Source organism: Pelophylax lessonae (assembly GCF_965119305.1).
Source record: "Pelophylax lessonae genome assembly, chromosome: 12".
In the NCBI taxonomy this organism is placed as follows: Eukaryota; Metazoa; Chordata; class Amphibia; order Anura; family Ranidae; genus Pelophylax; species Pelophylax lessonae.
Genome location: NC_138779.1, coordinates 187,216,279 through 187,242,289, shown reverse-complemented (window position 1 = coordinate 187,242,289; position 26,011 = coordinate 187,216,279). Strand labels below are relative to the sequence as shown.

Sequence of the window (26,011 nt, the reverse complement as noted above, 5' to 3'; positions counted from 1 at the left end):
GAGATTCTCTCCTGGAATCCAGCGGATTTTATGGTTGCCTAATTACTTTTTTTTTATTTTTACACTTGCATATGTTGTAGCCCTGATAAAGGGGTTGATGTGTGGCCCCCAAAATGCATTAGATTATGTACCCAATATATATATATATATACAGTATTTAAAATAAAATCTTACTTTGGACTTCAATACTTTGGTGTGGCGCTTCAATTTCAGATTCAAATACTACCTTCACATCTTGAGGTTCATGCGGTAATTCCTCAGTTCATGGAAGCAACCCACATATTACCCAAATGCGCCATAGGGATGCTATCAGCACAACATTGATAAACTACATTTCACCTACCTAAAGCGTCACTTAAGGTTCCAGCACCAATAACTTAGTACTCTATGTTTCGGATTGAATGTAGGTGCAGTTCGATTGACGAATTCCAGCCTGGCTTTTTTAATTTTTAATTTGAGGGAACCGGCCGACAGGGCAACCCACTGAGCAAATTTTGGCCAATTCATCAGGAATAATTACCACTCCGCCAATTAGAACTATGGCACAGCTATTTAATAAAATAATATTTGTCTGCAAAGAAATTATAGTTTGCTGTAATCTACAGTAAGAGTAAAAGACGTAAAGTGATTGTAAAGGCTTTTTTTTTTTTTTAAATAACAAGAATGTTATACTTACCTGTTCTGTGAAACAGTTTTGCACAGAGTGGCCCCGAACCTCCTCTTCCGGGGTCCTCGGCCAGCACTCTTGGCTCCTCCTCTTCTCCGATAGCAAGCCATTTCCTATCGGGGCAATTGTGCAGGCTACTTCCTGAGCCAGGCTGTGTGCATTTATAGACACACATAGCATGGCTCAGAACCACCCCGCTCACTCCTTACAGCAGGGGTGTCATACTCATTTTCATCATGAGCCACATCAGCATTATGGTCGCCCTCAGAGGGCCAGTTCTATCTGTAGCCCACCACTATCAGAAGTCAAGAGCCCCCAGCCTTCCTTACATCACAGTGCATCCCCTTTACCATGTGCTGCTGCTGGGAAGAAGTTGGAGGCAGAGGTGGGAAGCAGCAACTGCAGGGTCTGGAGGAGAGCTGGAGTCAGCTGCCAGAGTCTGCTGAATGCTGAGACCAGTGGACGCGGAGAGGAGGGGGTGCTGCAGCTGCACAGAGAGGTGCAGGATCTGCAGGAGGAGTTGTGTCCTCCTCTCTGCTGCCATCTGCTGAGACAAGGTGGGGGCAGAGATGAGGGAGAAGCAGCAGCTGCAGGAGAGGTGCAAGGGCAACATGAAATAGCCTGGAGGACCGGATTCAGCCCACGAGCCTTGTGTTTGACACCTGTGCCTTATAGGCTTTGACTGACAGCAGCAGGAACCAATGGCTCCCGCTGCTGCCAAGTCTCCTGTGAGAAGAGAGAGAGCGGAGAAGATCTGCTGCAGATATGGACAGCGCTGGATCAAGATTGGCAGGGGCTGGGGGAGATGCTTGTAAAAGGAGTTTTACCCTAATGCAGAGAACGGATTAAGGTAAAAAAAAGACCTTTTACCTTTACAACTGCTTTAGGCTGGCCATACACTCACTGAAATTCAGACTGTTCACCAGAAACTGGGCACATTTTGATCAGTGTGGGGCCATTCCTGCTCGACACAAGTTAATTATTTTGAAGGGACATCCTGGAAATGTTTTCTCGATCGGGAGCTGCAGATAATTAGCTGCAGCCACTAATAAGTGTATTCTGACAGCCAGGACAAGGTCATCTAGAGCCCAGGGCAAACATGCTAAACTGCATCCCTCCCCCAAAGATGTATGAACATTATGTGTCAGAAAAAATCTCCCCCCCAAAAACATTGAGCACTTTTCTACATGCTTACCCCCTAAGCATAGATCCCCCCTCCTAGCACAAATTCTCTGGCTGGCGCACCTCCCAATGGTGTGTCACTGGGCATGCCACTCCTCTTTTGTGAATGAAGGGCTATGCCTCCAGGGATATGTGACATTCATATCACAGGAGGCATAAAGAGCACGGGGGGAGGCGCACTTTTTTTTTTATTCGCTTTTACCAATCAAATATCTTTTACACTCTTTCCTGAGTTCAGCATTAGTTCTAACGTGGATCTCACTCTTGCAGTTCTCCTCGGTGTGTTGGTGGATGTGTCCAGTGGAGTGATGACCATTCAGCTGATCCCTCAGTATCCGGTCATCGAGAGATCTGTCACTCTGAGTGTTACTGGAATTACTGGGACAATTCAGTCTATCCTCTGGTATAAAGGATCAGAAAAGTCTACTCCATGTCATATTCTTTCATATTCGCCCAATAAAGAAGGACCCTTAACTATTGGACCAATGTACCACCATCGACTTACAGCTTTTCCCAATGGATCACTACTGATCTCCAATCTAACATCCGCAGACCAAGGTTGTTATGTAGTGAAAGTAGATGTGGTGGAAATGGTAGATGAAGCGTCTACATTGCTGCAGGTCCATGGTGGGTATGATTTCTATTATTAATCAGTCTCAACATTTGTGAGCGGCGTTTAAAATGTACATATGAACCCAATAAAAACATATTTAACCACTTGCTGATGGCACTATAGCCAAAAGATGGCTACAGCGTGGCCGGCTAGTTCTGGGAGGGCATCAATTAATGTCCTCTTGCGCATCACTGCAATCAATGCGTATTTTCACATGTTTTGTCTCTAAAAATGCTGTAACAACAGAACGGAGTTCCCCTTTACTACAGAACACCTCCCACTTATGGTGAAAGGAAGAGGAAGAGGGGTTTTGTAGAACATGAAAGAAAACTCACAGACACCACTACTTAGTGCAAGCAGAGGCAGCGTTGTCAACTGCGGGAAGTTTGCTTTTTCCTCAAATTTTTGGCAGGACAACAAACATTTTTCTGCACTTACAGTATTTTAAAAGAGACCCAACAGGTAAATGTGTAGAAATAAGGTTGTGTCCCAGCATATGCGTTTTTTTTTAAGCTGACTCTGTCTGGTTTCTGCATCAGGTCATCAGGAAATGCTGTCTGGTAATAACTGTTCTTGTGGCAGCGTTTCCTGTGGAGGAGGTTGGTCACCGCAGCTGCTTATCTGTGTGCTATCTCCTCCTATCGCCTGATTTTATTGTTTTAGTTCTTTTTTTACTTTTTTTTTTTTTTTTAAGTTTATAAACATTTAAACGTAAGTTTAGGATTTATATTTTCATAGATGTAAAATTCCTATTGTACAGGGTGCACCCATGACAGAGGATTCACCGAGCGTTATGGGTTTTCTACAGAGAAAGAAAACCCATTAACCACTTAAGCCCCGGAAGATTTTACCCCCATTCCGACCAGGGGGTATTTTGCGATTCGGCACTGCGTGACTTTAACGGACAATTGCGCGGTCGTGCGATGCTGTACCTAAACGAATTTGGCGTCCTTTTTTTCCCACAAACAGAGCTTTCTTTTGGTGGTATTTGATCACCTGTGCGATTTTTTGATCACGCGCTATAAACAAAAAAAGAGCGTCAATTTTGCAAAAATAGCAATATTTTTCACATTTTTTTATATGAAATTCCCCCAAAAAAAAATTTAAAAATCAAAATTTTTTTACTTTTTCGGCCAATTTGTTTTATGCTACCTATGTTTGGTAAAAAAAATCGCAAAAAGCGTATTTTGATTGGTTTGCGCAAAAGTTATCGCGTTTACTAACAAAGGGAAAGATTTCTGTCATTTTTGTTGTTTTTTTTTTAACGTGTAATGGCGGCGATCTGCAATTTTTTTTGCGGTACTGCGACATTGCGGCGGACAGATCTGGCCCTTGACTGACATTTTTGACACTTTTGGGGTTACCAGTGACATTTCTACAGTAATCAGTGCTATATATATGCACTGTTACTGTAAAAATACACTGGTAGTGAAGGGGTTAACTTTATTTGGGAGGGAGGGGCTGTGTGTATCCCTAGGGGCGTGCTTTCTACTGTGATTGGCTGGGGCTTGAGCTGTATGGACACTGATCAACGGATCTACATACTAGATCCGAGTGATCAGTATCCTAACAGCAAGGAGAATGACAGGTGGCTTGTTTACACAAGCTGCCTGACATTCTCCCTCTCCCCCGCCGATCGCCGAGTGACCGGCGGACATCGGGTCCGCCGGTCACACGCACGGGGGGGTCCGTGACCACGCGGGAGCGGGAGCGCGCCTCCGGGGGCGCGCGCTCGCTCCCTAGACCCTCACAAGCTAGTGACGTAGCCCTACGTCACTTTGCCTGTGAGGGGCTGACTGCCGACGTAGATCGGCGTTAGGCAGTCGGCAAGTGGTTAAACAATTCAAATCATTCTCCTTAATTATGACTTCAGATGTAACATCTGTATACAGGAAAAAAAGAGACACAAGTTAATAGTAGCTTGAGCTATTGAGCTCTGTAAACAGCAGCTTTTGATTTTCCAAAGCAGTGAAAATGTGAAAAGGAGATGAGAGCTCCACTTACTGACTTGAAATGAAAATACAATTAATTAATATGCAATATTTTATATATAACTATTTAAAAATAAAACAGTTTAAATATTTTTTTTAATCATGACCATAGTACAGGTAGAAATAAAAGCAGCCATGTATTCCCCCTAAAGGTTTGAATAAAGGGAACTTAATATGGCCTAAAATGTTCATAAGCTAGCAACACATCTGAAGTGCAGGAACTTTGTGGTACCTACAAATACCTTTGTAAGTCCTTCAAAGATCTTCTGCCACTCGACTAAATGAATGGGGTTTAGCCCCAGGAGAGGGAAGGTCTAAGGCTCCATGTACACGGGACGCTGGAAATGGCCGTTTAGGAGCAGTTGGGCGTTTTTTTTCAGAAGCCCCTGAACCCATCTACATTTTATCTTATCTGTCCATGTACACCAGGTCGTTTACAGTCATTTGCAGGCAGTTGCGTTCAGGGACTGTTTTTAGAACGCAATTATTTGCGTTCGAACGTGTGTTTCCCGGCGTTTCAAACGCACAAACGCGTCCGAACGCGATGACCCGCGTTTAGCGTTCGCGTTTTTCCATTTTAAAGGAGAATAATTTTTTTGACTTCTAGGAACGCTTCTAAAAACAAACGCCCGCAAACGCTGCTAAACGCCCGCTAAACGCGGGTACAAACGCGACCGAACGGACGTTTCAAACGTCCTAAAAATTCCAGCATTCAAAGGGACTTTTAACAACGTCCCGTGTACATGGAGCCTTAAGGCCCGTACACACGTACCGATCGTCGGCATACAAACGTCGGTGGACGAAGGATCTGCCGATTGTACGCGTGTTAGTATGGTGCCTCCGACAGATGTCTGCGCACAATCCGCGGACAAAAGTCTTTCTTGCAAACATGAAAATATTTGTATGCCGACACCAGAACGGACGATTGTTCGCCTGTCAGTACACAATTCTGCCGACACACAGCTACAAATCCCAACACGCATGATCAAACCAAATGAGTTCCCGGAAGAATTTTCTCTAGTAAACTCAACATTTTATTCAGAAAGAACTTTCGGCTCGCGGAAGTCCAAGAAATAGGTGAAATGCGGAGCACATGCTCATCTTGATAAATGTGAGAAGAAGGAAGATGCTGCTCATAATGCCATACTTTTCTAATAAAAAGGCATGTGTTCTGTTATGATGAAGATAATGTTTGTCTATTCTATCTGTTCTATCAAATTTTAGAATTAAATAATTTGAACTCTTCACCATTATTTTTGTATTTTCACACCAAAGATCTAACTATTGATATGACCCTTTATTCTTTTATGAATTAATGTCTAAAACATATTTTTCAGGTTATGCACAATATTAAACATGTTAACAAATTCAGATAGGCCATTTTTTATTTTAAATTTTCTTTATTTTTTGGATCTCAGCAAAAAAAAAAACAAAGCAAACATCAATACTTTCCGTATAACTAAACATAAAAAAGGTCCATTTGGACAAAATTAAACTAGAAACTGGCAAACAGGGGTAAAATAAATAATAGGGGGTTACAAAAATTAAAGTTGCTGGTAACTGAAATCAGGTTGCCATGAGGGCAGGTTTGGATCCTGCTGGCCATATTGCCACTGGCCATGTGGCATTTGGCGAGGTGGTGGGTGTTGTGGAGGTGGAGGTGGAGGTGGAGGGCACGGGTGCTCCTGGCATGCGTGGCTGTGCTCAGTAAGTATGCCGTTTTCTGCGTTTTGCAGCACATCCAGAATAATTTTTCTGGCATACTGACACTGCCTGAGGTCCACCTTATCCAGGATTTTGGCAGTCATATTCCCGAAGGACTCATTGGCCTCCGGTTTCCGACGTAGGGCTATGGTGGCCTCCTGGATAAACTCGTCGGTGATGTCATCCACGTGCTTCCTCTTTTGCCTCCGTTTGGCAGGAGGAGGTGGTGGTGGAAAGAGTTCCGCAGGCTCCTCAGGCTCCACAGGCTCCCCAGGCTCCTGGCTGCAACCTGGCTCCTCCTCAGTGACACTTCCCTGTTGATGAAATGAACAATTGATTAGAATGTTATAGTGTATATAAAAATGCATGTTTGTTATATTATTGTGAACAAATAGCAGACTTTACATACAGTGGCATATCTAGGGTCTCCAGTGCCCTTGTTGAGGAGCTGTATTTGGCAACAACCCCCCCCCCCCCCCCCCAAGATCAATGTAAAACTGTAACCCACCCCCCCCAAAAAAAATTAAAGGGCATTAAAAGTTTCTAATTTGCCCCTTGTTTGCCCAGTGTAGAGCTCTCTAGTGGGCAATCATTGTCTCAGGTGTGAAAAAGAAAGAGAGGGTTGAGAGCTAGAGAGAGGGAGAGAAAGAGGGGGTGTGAGAGAGAGAGGAGGGGGTTGCAGAGAGAGAGGGGCCTGAACTTGCAGAGGACTTGATGTAGGGCATTGAGGGTGAAGCAGTGCAGGGAAACATGAATAAGGAAGCCACCTGCCTTGCTGACCCAGAGTGAGAGACCAGAGACATGGAAGCAAGGATGGATGGATCATTTGCAGGAGCTGTTAGTTTTGTATTAAAAAAGGTTGAGCCAGAGGAATGCTGAGGCTACAGCAGTGTTTGTTAGGACCAGAGGTGTGCTGGGGATGCAGCAGTGTTTGTAAGACCGGAGGTGTGCTGGGGATGCAGTGAGAGGCAGTCTCAGTCTCCTGGTCTTTTGGCTCAGCTGCTCTCAATGTTTTACACCTGCATGAAGCTGCTCTCAATGTTTTACACCTGCATGAAGCAGCTCTCAATGTTTTACACCTGCATGAAGCAGCTCTCAATGTTTTACACCTGCATGAAGCTGCTCTCAATGTTTTACACCTGCATGAATCCGCCTGCAAACTGGGGGTTCTGGGGTGTGCAGGCTGAGTGGATTGTTAAAATAAACAATAAAACAATGCCAATGTTTTTGTGACCCACCCCCCTTGGCCTGCGCCCCTGGCGGTTGCCTGTCATGCCAACCCCTTGCTATGCCCGTTTACCTAAAGGGTCAATTATGGTTTAGCTTATAATTTTGTTACATGATTACATTTTAGCAGACAATATATTGTGAAATGCCATACCTGAGTAAAACTCTCCTCCAGGAAATCCTCATCCTGGCTTGGATCTACCGACACTGAGCCCTCTGCCGAAGTAGAAGGCAGTGTTGAAATTGACGGCCTGGATTCCATGGTGTCTGCCAGGAACCGCATGTTATCAAAGTACCACAGCCGTGGTACATATACATTCCGTGCCCCTGCTCCAGACTGGGTGGACTCCTCTATTTTTTTTAACTCCCGCCTGTAGGCAGTGCGAATACTGTTTATTTTTTTGCGGATATAAGTAAAATTTGCCCCAGGACAGACGGGCTTGTAGAAGGCCACCAAATGTTCCATGACCTGTTTTCTGAGTTTTCGATTTTTATAATCTGCGGACTTGACTTGCCACAAACAGGGCAGTTGCCTGAACTCATCAATAAAACTTATTAAAAAGTTGTGGGTGGTGAAATTGTCCACCATATTGCAGGACAGTATATGCCTGCAAGACACAAAACAACACAAAACATATTAAAATAGCATGTATTTTGGCACATAATAAAGATATTCCTAATAAAAGCTGTATAGGGCCCAAAACACACACTTTCTATTAAAAGAGTCGTACCTTTGTTTGTGGGGAAAAGTCGTGATTCGCCGCTCGATCGTGCTCCAACTCTCGATATGTCCGCTAGCGAATCGTCGGCCGAACGATCTGGCGTCCTTTAAATACAGCGCAGGCGTCAACTCCTCCTCCAGTGGCGGGCTTGTGCAGGGGTGTGTACGTGCCGAAGATCAGGCCTACATGCGACACTCACACCTGAGGCAGTGGAATAATCATTGTTTAATTAGGAACCATGTCTCAACAATCTGGGAGCTCAATTAGTGGGGGCCGAAGTGATTGGGCCACCCGAAAATCAAGGGCTACACCCATGTCAAAGCCAGAAATGGTGGAGATGGTCTCCATTTTAGAAAAAATGGATTACGATGGAAAGTTGGCAAATTACGATCGGCCCAATGCCAGGAAAGATGGCATCATGGACAAGGTGGTGGCCTGTTTGGTCAAAAAATTCGGTGTCGAGCGATCGAAAGATCAGATTCGGAAACGGTGGTCTGACCTCAAACACCGTGAGCAGGATCAGCTTTCCCAAATCCATCGGATTTTGAAAAAAAGTAAGTTTTATTTTTTCTTTATTTTTTTAATCATGCAATATGTTTTTTATAATTTTGTGTATGTTGTATTAACATGTCTAGATTATAATGTCTATGTAAAAAGTTAGATTACTCATTTTAGTTGTCATGTCGTGATTTGATCGATCTATTGTTGATGTTTTAGTATATGACATTAAAAGTCAGGAAGCCATAGTTAAAAATATATGTATTGTGTTGCAACGAACGTTCTTTCCTGCACGAATCTTCTCAGCAAACATTCCTATTAATCACAGATTATTATTCAAACCTTTAAATAGGAGAAAAACGTAAACTCCGTGCCAAACTATGGGAAAGGAGGAGGAGAGGTCTGGCAGCTCCATCGGCAGTTGCCGAACAAGATGAGGACATGGGCACAGAAGGTGGCACAGATTCCACTAAAGGTAATTGGTTCCTATGCACTGTCAAACATTAATGTACCATATTTTTCGTAGATAACCATGTACATGTCTTCATATTTGTTACTGAAAGAGCTATCAAGCAGGGCACCATGTCCTAACAAATGTACCTCTTGTGACTTTTATGATATGGCCAATGTTTTGTATTATGTAGATGAAGACATTATTCCGGAAATAATCCTGGTGGAGCCAACAAGTGATGAGACACCAGAGCAACAAGAAGGTTGGTAGGCACAGATTTTTGTGTAGTGGGATCATAGAAATATGTGTATTTGCAATGATTGTTTAACCTTATATTCTTGTATTCCCTTACAAATTTACATTGCAGATGTTGCATCATGCCAGGATGTGGCATCCCCAGCCAGGTCAGAAGCCCGATCTCCTGGCAACTTGCCAAGCAGCATGGAAGCCAGTTCCGAAACTGTGGAGGAACCAGGACCAAGTGTCCAAGAGCCAATTGTGTGCCCACGTAGGTTTTTTCAGAATGATTTTTATCAGTGTTATTTTTAGCCTCCAATTTACAACACTAGTTCCCTATGGGAGCCTCTTTATTTGAATGGAAGTCGCACCGTAAGTCGGATCAGGATGCTCTGACTTGCGGGGCCACTTGCGTTGTGAAGATTTTTGAGGGGGAACTACACCCAAAAATTGAACAACCCACCGTGGGTGTCCCCCCAAGTTCACAACCAGGCCTTTTGTGTGTGGTATTGAGTTTGAGGGTATGCCCACAACAAAAAGACAGCGTGGGTTACCCCCAAAACCCCTACCAGACCCTTATACAAGCATGCAGCTTGTCAGGCCAGGAAAGAGAACGAGCAAGCGGACCAAACACCCCCTGGACCACAGCAGGACACATGCCCTCAACATGGGGGGGTTTTGTTGCTTTGGGCCAGGGGGCCTCTGCACCGCACACCCAAAAGCACCTTACTCCCATGTAGAGGAGGACAAGAGCCTCATCCCCACAACCCTGTCTGGTGGTTTTGGGGGGTCATGCGGCCAGGGGGTTCCTAGGACTTTGGAAGCAACCTTTAACAAAGGGTGGCCCCCAGATCCCAGACCCCAATCACTATGTGAATGGGTATGGGGTACATAGTACCCCTACACATTAACCACATAAATGGAAGTGTATGTGAATAACGACAGGAGACGTTTATGAAATGTTCTTAAATATCTTCATCCGGTCTTCTCCACTCTGCTCTTTGGATCTTCTCCTCTCCACTCTTCTGCTGTCCAATCTTCTGCTCTTATGTTGTCTGCTCTTTTGCCCTAGGCTCTTCTTCTTCCTCCTGTCCTCCTCCAATGCTGTTGCCGTGCATTCTGCCCGTCTCTGCATCTTAATATATATACATTACAACCATGCCCTCACAATGACGTCATCATGCGTTCACACCCCTAATGAATATATAGTAAGCTCAGGAGACCGGCAGAATCATCAGCAACAGCATCGGAGGAGGACAGGAGGAAGAAGAAGAGCCTAGGGCAAAAGAGCATAAGAACAGGGTAGGTATTAACTCGAGAGGAATTTAAGATTACCTGGACACCAAATGTTTCTCTATTATTATGACCTCATGTAGGTGATTCACATTGACTCATTTTTTTTTAATTTTTACAGACCATGTTTTACATAGTTGCACATTAGCCAAATTGACCCGTGAGGCTCTCCAATGCTGCGCAGACCTGGAACAAATAAAGGAGACTGCAACGGCATTACAAATCAAAATGCGCAATTTTGTGGACATGATTGGCAAATTTTAAGCCACAATTTTACTAGGTTTTTAATGTTTGTATTGGGATGTTCCTGATGTTACAATTTTTTTAGAATGTTTTAGGGCATTTTAATTACACTCAGATGTTAGAGTGTACCCAAGTTTGGGAAAAGCACTTTACAACACCCTAACCCTAACCCTAACCCTAACCCTAACCCTAACCCTAACCCTGTGAATGTTTGATACTAAAACGTTTTTACATTCAACAATGTGTGTTCAATTCTTTATTAGACTTTAGTTGGGGGGTCGAGGTCTAAAGCTGTGTAAAGAAGCACTAAATGTATGATGGCTGTCCTATTCCCATATTTACATGTTAATGAAAGCATTTTGGTCACTGCCATATGCGAGTTGCTGGAGGTGTCAATGAAATGTTAAAGATACCCCCAGTTTTAACGCATATCACAGTGCGATCTGACATTTCACACAGGATCGGATCACACAAGTTTGAACGATTGTGCGATCCTATCCTGATGCGGCTGAATAAATGCATCATGTGCGACTTTTGTGCGAGTGCAGTGCGAATTGAGCCATACAAACTGTATAGCTGATTTTCGCATGAACATCTGATCGCATGTAATAAAGGAGCAGTGCGCTACGATATTACATGCCATCAGATGTGCAGTGTGAATTGAGACATACACTTTGTATGGCTACATTCGCACTGAACACGCATACAAGTCGCACATGACCCTTTATTTCTGATGTATCTGGATTGGATCGCACAGTGCTTAACACTTGTGGAATACAATCCTGTGGAAAAAGTAAGTGGCGGGTCACCCTTATGCAATGCTGGAAGGCTGCAAAGTCGCAGACTTCCCGCATCGCATAAGTGTGACTCAACACTCAAGGTACTAGCAGTCCTAGGATTCAATATGGCATTGATATTGCCAGTAGCAATCAGTGTAGGGAGATCAGTGTAATCTATAGTGTATTGCTTGTTCGTTGCTCTAGTTCACTTTCCATTACCTATATATATAACACTTTGAGATGAACAATGATCAAGTTTCACATAACACTGACATATCCTAACATTGGTGGGCAGTGAGAAGGATGTCATAAATGAACACAACATAACAGGTGTAGGTACTTTGTTAATACCCTAATGTATTATATGAAATATATAGTATGGGCAACTTCTGGACAATGAACACCAATGTAAGGTGACATTAGATGAACCTTGGGTGTGACCTAGTTCTCAATGTGACAGGGTTTGTGTACATTTTGTGGGGTGCAGAAGGCCCTTGTATTTACACCACTGGCTAAAAAATAACACATGGCCATCATCACTTTGGATCAGCTGGTGAGAGACTACAGTCAAGAAACACACTGATGAATGTATTAACCCTTCCAAAGTCACACATATATAACACATGATTAACCCAAATAATTGTGTTTGGCATATGTGCCCAAATGATTATAATCCACAATACAGAATCATTGCAATTTTTGTTTAATGTGTTGAAAAATAATATATCTCTGACATTTATCTTGTGTGTCCAATCTTTAACAAGATTAATGGGTGTGTGACAGTGATTGCTGCCAGGACACAGCTCCTCTCCCCACGAAATAGTCCAGATATTCCTGGCGGATCTGACGGGCCCTGTGTGATGCCAATGCTGACCGTCCAACTTCCATTGACGTCATGGACTCCACTTGGTTAGAAGGTTGGGCCTCTCCACTTGTACCTGGCATAGCAGGGTCAGTATCCAGTTGCTGCAATACATAATTTTGTGCATTCCTGCGTAGGAAGTTGTGCAAAATGCAGCAACACAAGACCACATTATCCACTTTGTACAGTGCCAGGTTTATGGACGTCAGGAATATCCGGAACCGGTTGGCCATTATCCCGAAGGCATTCTCCACAACTCTGCGAGCTCTGGACAACCGGTAGTTGTAAATCCTTTGGTCTGGGGTGAGGTTCCTCTGAGGGTAGGGCTTCATGAGATGCTCCCCAAGCGCAAAAGCCTCATCTGCGATAAACACAAAGCTCATACCCTCAACAGTTTGCTCCCTGGATGGCAGGTTCAGAGTGCCGTTCTTTAGACGACGAGCGAACTCCGTCTGATCAATAACTCCCCCATCCGAATTGCGGCCATTTTTGCCAATATCCAAAAAAATAAACTCATAGTTTGCATTAACTATGGCTAGCATGACTATACTATAAAAACCTTTATAATTATAATAAAATGTGCCGGAATTCGGAGGGGGGACAATGCGGACGTGCTTCCCATCAATAGCACCCCCACAATTGGGAAAATTCCACTTCTCCAGAAATTGATCAGAAATCTCCAGCCATTGCTCTGCGTTTGAAGGAAACTGTGGGGAAAAAATAAAAAAAAAAAAAAAAAATAAAATTAGTGCTTGAGCACATCACATTATTAATTACACACACAGTTGTCTGTTAAATGCTTATGCAACTTGTTAAAAAAATATACAACAGGAAGGCAAAGGTTTGGATATGGGGATGTAACATCTACATACATTTCTTTTCAACCTCCTATTGTTCTTATATTGTAAAGGGCCATACACACTAGAAGATTCTCTGAAGACTTTTTCGTGCAGATTTAACTTTTCTATGTAGTGCAAGGGCCTACCAGATTGCATAGGATTTGAAAGTGTTTGTTGGACCTCATATTATTTGGTTTTGGTAAATCGGAAGGATAAATTGTTCTGACAATCTTCTAGTGTGTATGGCCCATTATACTCACCAGCTAGAGCTGAGATTTACAAACTACGGCCCTCCAGCTGTTGCAGAACTACACATCCCATGAGGCCTTGTAATTCTCTGACATTCACAGACATGACTAGGCATGATGGAAATTGAAGTTCGTGAACAACTGGTGGGCCATAGTTTGAAGACCTCTGAACTTGAGCTTTGGTATATGCTGACTTTGAGATTTAGCATGTGGGTGGGGGATGGGTAAGTAAAACTGGGCATTTATACATCAATTAGGGCTTGTGGTCAGTGAAGGTTTTAACATCATTACATAAACATACAGAATCATAGGTGGGAATGGATGGACTGATGTATTTTAGATAAATCATTAACTAGGTACTAAAACATTGGCCAAGGAATAATTGTTTGAGGGAAAGCAATAAAATGACCCAAATTCAAAATACTGTTAACAGGCAATGCGTTTAGGGACACATAGGAGAGAATGGTGGGGTGGTTAGTGGGTAATTTTACAAATGGTTAAAGATAATCTACATCTTTACTACTATGTGCATGCGGACAGAGGGTAGTTTACAAATAATGGCCTGTGTCAATTGCTGTACATCCAAAAACATCATAATTCAGGTGAAACTAGTAATACATGTAATGTAATGTAAAAAATCAAACATACCTTGATATAGTCCTTCTGCAAGACCTTGATGATGGCAGAGCAGGTCTCAGGGATGATGACTCCAAGTGCTTGGGGGGAGATGCCTGTGGTGAACTTCAGATCCTGCAGGCTTCTCCCTGTTGCAAGATACCTCAACGTCGCAATTAACCTTTGCTCAGGAGTAATTGCAAGCCGCATACAAGTATCCTGCTTCAGAATATAGGGGGACACCAGGGCAAGAAGACGGTAAAAGATGGGATCCGTCATCCTCAAATAATTCCTGAAGTCATCAGGATTATTTTCCTGGAGCTCCCTCAGCAAGGACATATGAGAAAATTGATCACGGTTAAGCAACCAATTTTTCGTCCAGGAGGTCCGCTTCTTCTTCCTATTGCTCGTACGTCGTCTCAGAGCCAAAACTCCAACACTAACGACAGCAACGGACGAATTCACGGTCGCCATAATAAATTCTCGAACGATGTCTCGGAAAATAGCGAAATGTCGTCAACCAAACAAAGGCTACCGAAATCAGCGCGAGATGCCCAGAAGGGTCACGGCCAAACACTCACTTCCTCTTTTGTAGCGGCGAACGTGCGTGGAACGTAGTGACGTCATTTTCTGTCGGAAGACAAATGTCCTGGGCAAGTTTGGAGCACTTTTCAACAGACAAACAACAAACACACCAGCCGCGAACATTTGTAGGACGTTCCGTCGGCCGACGATCGGTACGTGTGTACGGGGCTTTAATCTCTGTTCCTATAAGTGTATTTGTAATTGTAAGTCATTAATATCTGTAAACAGCACAATGGCTTCTCTTCAAGTTACAATTAAGTTTCATCTATTTCCACATTAGCTCCCATCGGGTGTCATTATGTTATCAAAAGGTAGAACATCAATGGGCAGAAGAACCTCTGCAGTTTGACAGCATGGCTTAGCCCCAGAAGGGGACAGGTCCTAATTTCTGTGCTTATATGTACCTTAGTAAGTCCTTCATATTAGTAAACAGCACTATGACTTCTCTTGAGGTCAAGATAAAAGTAGAATTCCAGGCAGGGCCGGTGCTAGACTATTTTACGCCCTAGGCAAGACCAGCTACTTGTGCCCCCCCAAAAAAAAAAAAAGGGATGGGGTTAAATACTCCTCTATGTCATACTCAGTGACCCTGATCTGATGGTTCCTCCATGTTATGCTTTCATACCAAGTGACCCCCATGTTCCTCCATGTCACACCCGGGGACCCTAATGTCCCTCCGTGTCACACCCAGGGACTTTGATGTTTTTCCATGTCACACCCTTGGACCCCAATATTCCTCCATGTCATGCTGTCATACCCACTGCCCCTGATGTTCCTCCATGTCACACCCAGGGACCCCCGTGTTCCTCCATGTCATGCTGTCATACTCAGTGACCCCAATGTTCCTCTATGTCAGACCCTGATGTTCCTCCATGTCACACCTGGGGACCCCGATGTTCCTCCGTGTCACACTTGGGGACCCCAATCCCCCATGGCACACCCAGGGACCCCAATTCCTCATGGCACACCCGGTGACCCCTATCCTCCATGTCACACCTGGTGACTCTGATTCCCCATGGCACACCTGGTGACCCCGATTCCCTTTCATACCAGGGATGCTCCATGTAACACCCAGGGACCAGCTCAGTGCAGGGAGTCACTTCCTGCCTGGGGTTAAGGATCATCATGCAGGCAGCACTCTGGTGGGCTCAATTTCTGCCTCTTGGGGCCCCTCCAACAGTAGTGGAAAGCCAGGGCCTGATAGTTCCGCCACTGCCCAAGAGACCTGGCATCTTTCTCTGTCCCTTCTTCCTCCCCTACCGCCACCTCTCCCCTCAGCTCACAATAATCATTCATGATGGAGAGAGATTGCCGACTCCTGGCTGCGCCCCTAAGTGGCAATGCGCCCTAGGCGGCTGCCTAATTTGCCTAGTGGAAGCACAGGCCCTGATTCCAGGCTTTACCTAACCAATCTTAAAAATTTTCCCTCTTCCCTCCTAACACCTATGGTGACTAACCTGTTTAAGAAAAGATGCATATACTTACCTATTTTCAGGCCACTCCTCCCTGGCCATGTGATTCAACTCCCCTGTGTCAGCCAGTGGCAGCTGCAGGGGAGAGGAGGGAGCGCTGACAATCCAAAGGGTTCTACAGGAGCATAGGGTTCAATCTGAAAGCCAGTACCTTAAGTCATGGACATCCTGTAAAATACACTTGTTTGTAAGTATATTTTAATGCATTACTTGTATTTATGTTGTTTTTATTAGCACATTAAATACACCTTTAAGTGTCGGCTTAAGTGATTTTATTAGGGCTGATTTAAGTGGTTTCAACTAGATCATGGTTGATACCAAATAGGCAAACACAAGGACCAGAAGGACTAACCAGGACCTGTTCCTTGAAAAGCCATAATCAAGGACAGCGGGTGATGTAAACAGGAGTCATATTCGGGTTTGGATTCATAAAATAAAATAAAATAAACATACTGTAGCTGCTGGCTTTTAATATATAGACACTTACCTGTCCAGGGAGCCCATGATGTCAGCACCCCAGCCGATTTTCGGATCGCTGTCAGGTGCTTCCGCCGCCATTCGTCATAAGGGAAACCAGCAGTGAAGCCTTTCGGCTTGACAGCCTGTTCCCTACTGTAAAAGGGCGAAGCTCGCTGAGCTTTGTAATTGGTCCAGGGCAGGGGGAAGGAGGAGGGGGTGGAGCTTCCAAAGAACGGCGATGTTGCACCATCTCCCAGAAGTGGGGAAAGATACAGGTCCTTAACAGGTACCCATTCCACTCTCCCCCTGAAAAGTGTGAAATGTGTCACTGGAGGGGGGGGAGAAAGCAGATCAGTGAAAGTTCCACTTTTGGGTGGAACTCCGCTTTAAATTCAGATATAAGGGACAGGAATGGAACTAGATCAGGGCAGATGAAGAGCTAACAAAAGCTAGGTGCCAAACAGAGCCAAGAACACAGGAGCATACATTTGGAATTGGGCAATGAAATTAAAGTTAAAGATGTTAAAGTGGAAGTAAATCCATCAATTTAACAGTTTAAAAAAATAGGTACATTCCCGTCACGTGCCGAAAATGCACGAAAAGTCACATTGGTTGGGCTATCAAGCAAACTGTCAAACCATCCAATGGCTGGTGTCATAACTGGTCACAGCATCATGGCAGTTGAAGACTAAACAGCGGCGGCCAAGATGGCAGCTTCCTAGGCTGAAAAAAATGATAGGAGGGTTTACTTCCGCTTTAAGCTGGCCATACACGCTTAGCTTTTTGTTTAAACTTTCATAGAAAAATAGTTTATCAGAACGTTCTTTCTTGCCTGCATTGACTTAACTTATTTCAGTCAAAAGCACTTAAAATGTTGTCCAGGCCTGCAATATGATTGGAATTCTAGATATATTAAATAGGTTTCATTACAATAGGTGTGCTTTTTCCCAGATGGAAACCACATTCACAGTTAGAATTTTGTTCTTTACAGAAAAATTCTTCTTCCTGCTGTTCTCCGAATGCTCTTCCGAATGTTGTCGTCACTACGGTCCAAAACTGATGTCCATTTGACCCCACTAACCATTACAAAATCAAACAAATGTTACGAAAATGAAACAATTCAACAACATTCTTTTGGTTTATGGTCAGCTTTAGCAGACAGAGATAGCAACAGGAAATAGGCTCAGAGTCCCACACAAGCAAGCAATGGTGACTGAAATCGGAACTCTGGTAGCCTTTTAAGGCAATTTAAACCTGTAACAGAACCACGACCCCACAATGTGCTTGTGTGCTTCCGACAGCATACCGCTTCTTTCAGTCTTGCACATAGATATCAGATATTCTAGCCGCCCCCATACACAACTAGCCGAGAATAGCTTGTAGAAGATCCGGAACCTTTATTGAACAAACTCACACCGAATATATACACCACCAGGTCAGGTGCTTGATTACATTATCATATGCAGATTAAATTTTGTACAGAAATATAATTAACATATCTAAGGAACAACCAACACAAACAGTATTCTACTTTACCACCAGCAACTAACAGGTGACAGTGATTCAATCAACCAGACTTGCCGTCATCGAGCTCCGAGTCCTGATGTACAATACACATTATTATAAGTGTAAACACGTCCTCATAGTAGACAATAGGTGAGTAAATCAGCACAATCAACAACGTGTGGAAGACAGGTGGTTGAGCTGATGATATAAGCATCTGCTATGAGTCTGACTGTGTGGAACAGTCTCTCATTGGCAATAGGCAGCTAGGCCTTTAACATGGATCCTAGGCCTAGATTCCCAGAGTCTTCATATATTCCTTTAGGTATATTGTTGATAAATATTACTGTCCCATTTGAAGTAATCCAAACCATATTCTCAGAGTCCATTAAGTAGCTGTCCATCATTTCCTTGGTCACCCTGTGCCCCTAATAGACACAGGGTGACTTACACATAATAGGGGCCTAGGGAGCTGAGAGAGGGATTTATCAACCTCTCTAAGGTAAGCTGGGTTCAACGGGCCCCCCAACCAAAGTGAGTCCCGTCACAAAACCAAACAGCAATAGTTTACCAGATTACAAGCTCTAATGTTCACAGCTCACCCAACATGGCAAATAGAACAAGTGTGACTGTTAATCATCTGCCAGTTGCCTCCAGTTCATTTTATAATTGTGTTACATACAGTACCTCTAAAACTATTCTTCCAACTTTTTCTCCCTTTTTCTGTAGATGTGTCTCCTGATAGCGGTAATGTTAAGAAGCAAGCTGGATGTAGCATCGGATCCATTGTTGGGGCAGTTTTGGCTGTTGTTTTCCTGTTGATTGTTGCAGGTTTCCTGTTATACTATATCAATAAAACAAGGAATCAGAACAATGGTAATCATTGTTTGTACATAAAATTACATTTAGAGTGTATATAAACCCCAAAAATGAATTTCTCCTATATGCTCCCTTTTATTCTGGTAAAGATTACATTGAAAGCAGATTGGTATATTCATCGACAAATGCAAAATAATACCTGTTCATCATGTCAGAAATCCAGTGTTGTCCTGTGTCTGGTGCACTTGGTAATGTTAGTTTGTATTAGGACTACAAATGATCTCCCTCTTGCCTCACCTCTGTGGACTACACTACAAGACCCTTGTTTTGGAAGTGAAGCAAGAGGGAGATGATTTGTAGTCCATCCAAAATTGTTACATCTTATATTATTTTCTATTGAACTTGCAGGGTCTTCAGTTGATACATCAATCCAGGTGGCCATTGATGAAAATGCGCAGAACACTGCAATGGTAGGTTACTATATAATACTTGTAATATACATAAAAAATATAAAAAAATAAAATAATATAAGTAATATATTATAATATAAATAATATAAAAATATAAAAAAATATTACTAATTACTGTACATGATATCTACTGTCTGTTTGCCAGCTCTAGTCTGGAAAAGCAATAGATTATCCACAGAAGATCGCTTTTCAGAGTGCAGCTAAACAGTACTTGCCAGGTGTTGAGGAGGTGATCCCGGAGTTCCGGGCTAAAAAAAATTTATAAGCTAAAAATACCCCCGGGACAGTCAGGGCTAGTGCATTTAAGCAACGATAGCCTCTGAACTGTCTTGTCCAGCGCTGCCATCTCAGGTGTGGGCAGCTGAAGCCGGAGCGTGTCCTCTTCGTGTCCTCTTCGGTGCCGTCAGAGTCCCAGAATGCCCTGCTTGTCACTTCCGGGGCAGACGTGTCATCCCTGAACAGCTTCTGCACATGCCCAGAAGCTGTTCAGCAGGGAATGACGTGCCTGCACCGGAAGTGACGAGTGACTCCGGTGCAGGCGCATCGACTTCTGGGAGCAATTACGCTCATTTCAATGCAAGGAGGAAGTGATGTCGTGGGCCGCGGCCGCAGAGGGAGGGAGAGGAAGGAAGGTAAGTATATTTTCATTAACCTTCCTAGCGGTATTCCCGAGTGTGGCTCGGGGTTAAATTTCAGTGCCAAAAGCGGTAACCCCGAGCCACACTCGGGGTACCGCTAGGAAGATCGCTGGATCCTGGTAGAGGGGTTACTTACCTTGTCCCGGGGATCCAGCGATGTATCCCGGCGGTGTGCGGCGGCGGATCTTCCTCCCGATCCTCTGTGTGCCCCGGCTTCCGTCTCCTGCGACGTGACGCTCGCAGGGGGGTGGAACCGGCGGCAAATTCAAATGTAAAACACACCAAACACACTGATACAATGCAAAATAAAATAAATTCACATTATATTGCCCCCCCCCCCAGTGTCCTTTCCTGCAGTTTTACTGTACTTTTTATGTATGTGTGTATATATATATATATATATATATGTATGTATATATATATGTATATGTGTATATATATATATATATATATGTATATGTGTATATATATATATATATATATATATATATATATATATATATAATATATGTATACATGTGTATATATATATATATATATATGTACAGTATATATATATATATATATATATATATATATATATATATATATATATATATACTTTAACTTATTTCAAGTTATTTATTATATTATAATTTATGATTTTGTGTTTCAAATTTTATCATAGTAATAGTAATAATTAGTAAAAAAAAAAATCATATGTATACAGTTGGTTTGGGCTGCTCATTCATAAGAATTACATGCAAAATAATTGTAGCGCTTTCAGCACCTAAAATCTGAAACAATCATACCGCCAGGGAGGTTAACCACTTTAGCCCCAGAGGATTTGGCTGCTCAATGACCAGGCCCTACTTTGCGATTCGGCACTGCGTGATTTTACCAGCAATTGCGCGGTCATGCAACGCTGTACCCAAACTATGGCCCTCCAGTTGTTCAGGAACCACAATTCCCATCATGCCTAGTCTTGTATGTGAATGTCAGAGTTTTACAATGCCCCATGGGATGTGTAGTTCTGCAACAGCTGCAGGGCCGCAGTTTGGGAATCTATGGATTAGACTATAATAAAAAATACTGATGTAGCACCCTCCTAGTTAGGTGCGAGGTTCAAAGCATTTTATGCTCTGTCTGCTTATCAGTGGAGCCTGATCTATTTGGTTGCCTGTTGCATGTTCCCAGGAGTGATTCACTGGGTCTGAGGGAGTGTCACCACTGCATCCAATAGGGGAGCCTGTTGGACAGTGGAGGAAACCCACTACGTTTTGGAACGGCAGTGCAGCAGTTATGATGTCCATGACAAGACGACCCTTCTGAGATTTATAGGCGAGTTTTAGTCAACAGTCTGGTGAGTGTCCATTTTGAAGGGGAGCACTTGTGGATGGTGGTGGTTTACTGGTAGATATAGGAACCCTACACACCCTCCCTCTTTTAAGATATGCATCCAGACTGGATTATAATTATCTCTCAGTTGGAACTTTCATTTGTCTGCAAATGGTTGCTTTATATTAGTGTTATGTACTTTGGTGCAATTGATTTATATGCATATATCCTTGTTATGCACAATATAGCGCTGCTAATGTTATAGATTTATTCATGTGTTTAAGAGTGACTCTATTACACCTCCTATATATTGATTTGTTGTATAGCAGCAGCTGTGACCTTTTTTTAAGGTCGTTTTTCAATATAGTGCTATCCGATTCAATTTTTTAGCGCTGGGTGAGTAGGATTTGTTTGTCTACAGCGGGGATTGTACTTTTCTTGTTCCATTTATTATTATTTTAGTAAATATAAACTGCTAAATACTTTTCTCATCAGCAGTATATAGCAGTCTTGTGACTTCTATCAGTGCCTGGCCAAGCACTGGTTAAAGCTTGGAGGAGGGGTTTTCATTCTCCTCTGACTGTCCTATGAGGCTGCATAACCCCTGATTGGGCCTGTGCTGATCACATGCACCCTCCCAAGGAAAAAAAAAAAAAAAACTTCTCAAGCAATACACATCAAACTGAGCATATGCAGCCTGACTCTATAGGCTCAGGGAATTATTAGGGGACAATGGAAGAAGGGGGGGATCAGAGGAGACAGGATCAAACAGCCTTTTTACACAATGCTGAGGATTAATCCCTTAGATTTCACAGTGAGTATAACAAGAATGCTTTACTGCATAGGCAGACTGATTTTACTGTTGTGGATTTAGTAACACTTTAAATAACTGAGGGTGTAAAATCACTTAAATAATTGTCATAGATCTTTAAAGTTTACTGGTTTCAGCCAGCATCCAACAGCTTGGAAGCTTTAGCTGTGTTGTTACATTAGAGAGCTGGCACGATTCTGCTTTCACACAAAGAAAATCTAAGAATTCAGTGCATCTTTTGTGGACTTTGAAAAGGAATTACTCCACAATGCCAATAGCTACAAAGATGAACAAGGGCTTGTTTGTATATGCCTATATGTAGCATATGTTCAGAATACTTTAGTATGCATAGTGTGGAGCACAGGTTCACATTAATATGCATTTAATGTCAAAATGTCCTTAGTTGTGACCTGAGAAGACAGAGACATAAAAAAAAAAAAAAGTGATGGGATATTAACTATTCCCTGCTCAGCCATAGCACATTTTTTTCAGCTTTAGATATAAAATTCACATTACCGCTGACAGGAAAGAGGGGATTTATGACAGAAGAGACCTCTAGGGTCTGTCAGCCTATTTTTAAAATTTGACTTTACTTCCACTTAAACCTGAGTCATAGCAGGGGCTCCCACTTTCAAAAAGCAAGACCTGAGTTCAGGAAGGGCCAACCAATTAGTGGAAATCTCTTAATGGAAAAGTGTGGGGGGAAATGGCTATGACTGCAGCATCTCCTTGATGCTGCAGCTGTCCCCCAACGGTTCTAAGCCTAAAAACTGAGCAATTACATTCAGCGTTCACAGGAGCACTGGGCTGGGGAAGGGGCAGGAGTGGCTGGCTCAGGTTTACAGCACAGAGGCAGAGCCAGCTGCTGGTCAGGCATCTGGGTGGATCCCGACATTATTGTCCGAATCCTTCCTGAGTCTGTAATGGCTCAGTTATATCTGGCTGACAGTGGACTATAGGCTGCTGTTGGTTGATTCTTGGTTACACTCCTGTGGCCCACAAAAGGAGTATGGTCAAAAAAGCTTTGAATTCTCTTTTAAACACAGTAAAAGTGATTATAAAATCTCGTGTTTTTTTTTTTTTTTTTAATAAACATGTTTTACTTACCTCCTCTGTGCAGTTGGTTTTGCACAGAGCAGCCCAGATCCTCCTCTTCTCAGGGTTCCTCTTTGCTGCTCCTGGCTCCTCCCTCCTGTTGAGTGACCCCACAGCAAGCAGCCTGAGCCGAGCTGCAGCTCCCTGTGTCCATTCACAGAGCTTCTGTTTGGGCCCCGCCCCCTCCCCTGATTGGCTAACTGACTTTAATTGACAGCAACGGGAGCCAATGGCGCCACTGCTGTGCCTCAGCCAATCAGGGGGATTGTTGTGGGACTTATGGACATCACTGGACAGAGATGGGGCTCAGGTAAGTATTAGGGGGTGCTGGGGCGGCTGCTACACACAGAAGGCTTTTTATCTTAATGCATAAAATGCATTTTACAACTCCTTTAACGCCTTTTGAGTGCGCTCATGGGATCCCCAGGATGGATTTGTTTTGTAACTGGCAGGCAGTAGACAGGGTCGGGGGGGAATAGGCAATTGAGCTATGGTTTTACCCCCCCCCCCCCCCCAACCACCCTCTTAAGTCAACACAGTAGCTAGAGTTGGTTGTACCAATGAGGTGCACCACAATCACCCCACAACTGAATACAGTGCACATAGTTACAGCGCAATGGTGTGGAATAACAGGGTTAAAACAGGCGTTGAGAAGGTGGCATATCACTTCCCAGCTATTTACCATCAAATCTACTAATAAACCCATTTTTACACTTAGTATAAACAAAGCAGATGTTAGATTTGTTTAGACTGTGAAAAGCATTCTGCTACTGCAAGTATAAATGAAGCAGATGGCACATAAGTGTGAAGAAGATTGTGTTAGATGAAAAGGTGTGAAGGAGACACGAAAGAGTTCACATCGCATTTCCACTTTTGCAGCCAAATTTGTGTTTGTTTTATGGTTACATTCACAAAGCATAACTTTAACATTGTTTTTTACAAATTACGGCTTACCTTTTTTCTTCCTTAAAATCTTACCTAGTGTTCTCCTTTTATGTAATGCTAAGGAGAGGGCTTTGGAATAATTTTTACCATATTTAACCCTGTCTGCACTGTGCTGGCAGATCCCTTTATCAGTTGTAAAGTAGATTCTAACACCATCTGTTCTAACAAAGGGTTAAAGAGCTTAAAGCGGTAGTAAACCCCGGTGCCCAAATCCCCAGAAATCATAAGGCCACTGTTTCTCAATGTACCTCAATACTAGTTATCCACATAGCACGTTTCTTACCTCAGTTTTCTGCTTGACTTCTTGTTGCAGTGTTCCAGCTGCAGCTGGAGCCATATTTGCGATGTCAGATTCCATATAGCATTATACTTCCGTCTTTTCTGTTGTGTCTGCAGGATAAACTTGCACATGCACAGTGTATAATATGTAGCACCCCCTAGTGTAGGCAAATTTATGTTTTGGCTCATAGTTATTAGTTAAATTGTGAGTCTTAATTGGGTTATGGGTTTACTACAGGTCAGGCAGGACGACTCATACAGGCAGGTCTCTGGTGCCTCCTCCTGGTTCTGGAAGTTTGGAGAAATTTCTAGAACTAGAGGGCGGAGGCCAGAAGGGTTGATCTGCATACTGGTGCTTAGCCAATCCCCAGGCAGTGGGCCTGGCAAGTTGGTTGAGCCAGCCCTTAAATATGGATGAGTCATGCTGGCAAGGGAGTCGGGTGGAAGACGGAGTGCTCAGATGAAAGTCAGTGGCCCTTGAGGGAAACCCCTGGTCTTGGGGAGGGGGGTGGCTGTAGCTCGGGCTCAGTTTAGGAGGATCCTGATAGTATTGCAGTTTGGAAGGAGTCTTGCCTAAGAAGCAGTGAGAGTACATCAGCACAGTCAGCAGCGTTGTGCTTCCTCTTTCGATCCTTTGCCCTCTGAGATCTTCAGAGCAGCCAGGTGGGCTGGTGAAGGTACAGCTGGGTGGGCTGGTGAAAAAGCAGCCAGGTTAGCTGGTGTTGCAGTCAGTAAAACTGGGATCAGTGTCTATAGGAGAGTTGGAGATACTCCAAAATGCAGCCTACAACACTTTGTGCCATTTTTCAAGGGACTGAGAGCTCCTAATCCTTAAAGGGGCTTTTACATCTTCTATATATGGAAGCTGTCAGTGTCAGGAGGGGGACAGTTCTGCAACATGTACATAGGGAGGAAGCTGTCCCTGTTTTGCTGCAAGTTAAACTGGGCATCCCATATTTTCTATTTCCCATCCAAGTTAATACCCCTAATAAATCAACAAAGCTCAAAGACTGTTCCTTGTGTCTGGAGAAAGTGTGAAAAATGCTTGTTGCCTGGCTGTACAGCAGTGGGGAACCCAGTCATCTGCAACCCCTGTGGGGGTAGTGCTACATACAGTATAATAATAGTAATGAGTCTTAACTCTTGCGGCATTGCTATGCAAGACTCTGGAGTACTACCATGAAGGTATGGTACCTGTATGAAGAGACTGCAGCACAATGATCGTGCCATCAATGGGGGGCAAAATTTGTATGTGCCAGTGATGTCATGCTGACAAAAATCACGCAAAATCTCCTAAATGGAGCAGATTGGAATAGCATGAAAGAAACCTAGATGTAAGTAATTTCACAATGCTGTATATGGCGCAGAGTAATTCAGGAGACTTAACTACAACTTTACGGCTTAGGTGATCTTTTATATGTTAAAGGACTTTCCCGCAGTTCATCCC

At 43.4% G+C, this 26,011-nt stretch overlaps 1 protein-coding gene across 1 annotated transcript in view; it reads left to right on the top strand.

The window, feature by feature from the left end:
• The window catches only part of LOC309568497 (cell adhesion molecule CEACAM19-like), a 52,533-nt gene that overhangs the window by 8,970 nt on the left and 17,552 nt on the right, over positions 1 to 26,011 (top strand). Inside the window, exons 2-4 of the mRNA XM_082274175.1 lie at positions 2,120 to 2,476; positions 18,920 to 19,066; positions 19,418 to 19,479. Of these exons, the coding sequence (XP_082130301.1) occupies positions 2,120 to 2,476; positions 18,920 to 19,066; positions 19,418 to 19,479 (566 nt within the window). The remainder of the gene's footprint in view (positions 1 to 2,119; positions 2,477 to 18,919; positions 19,067 to 19,417; positions 19,480 to 26,011) is intronic.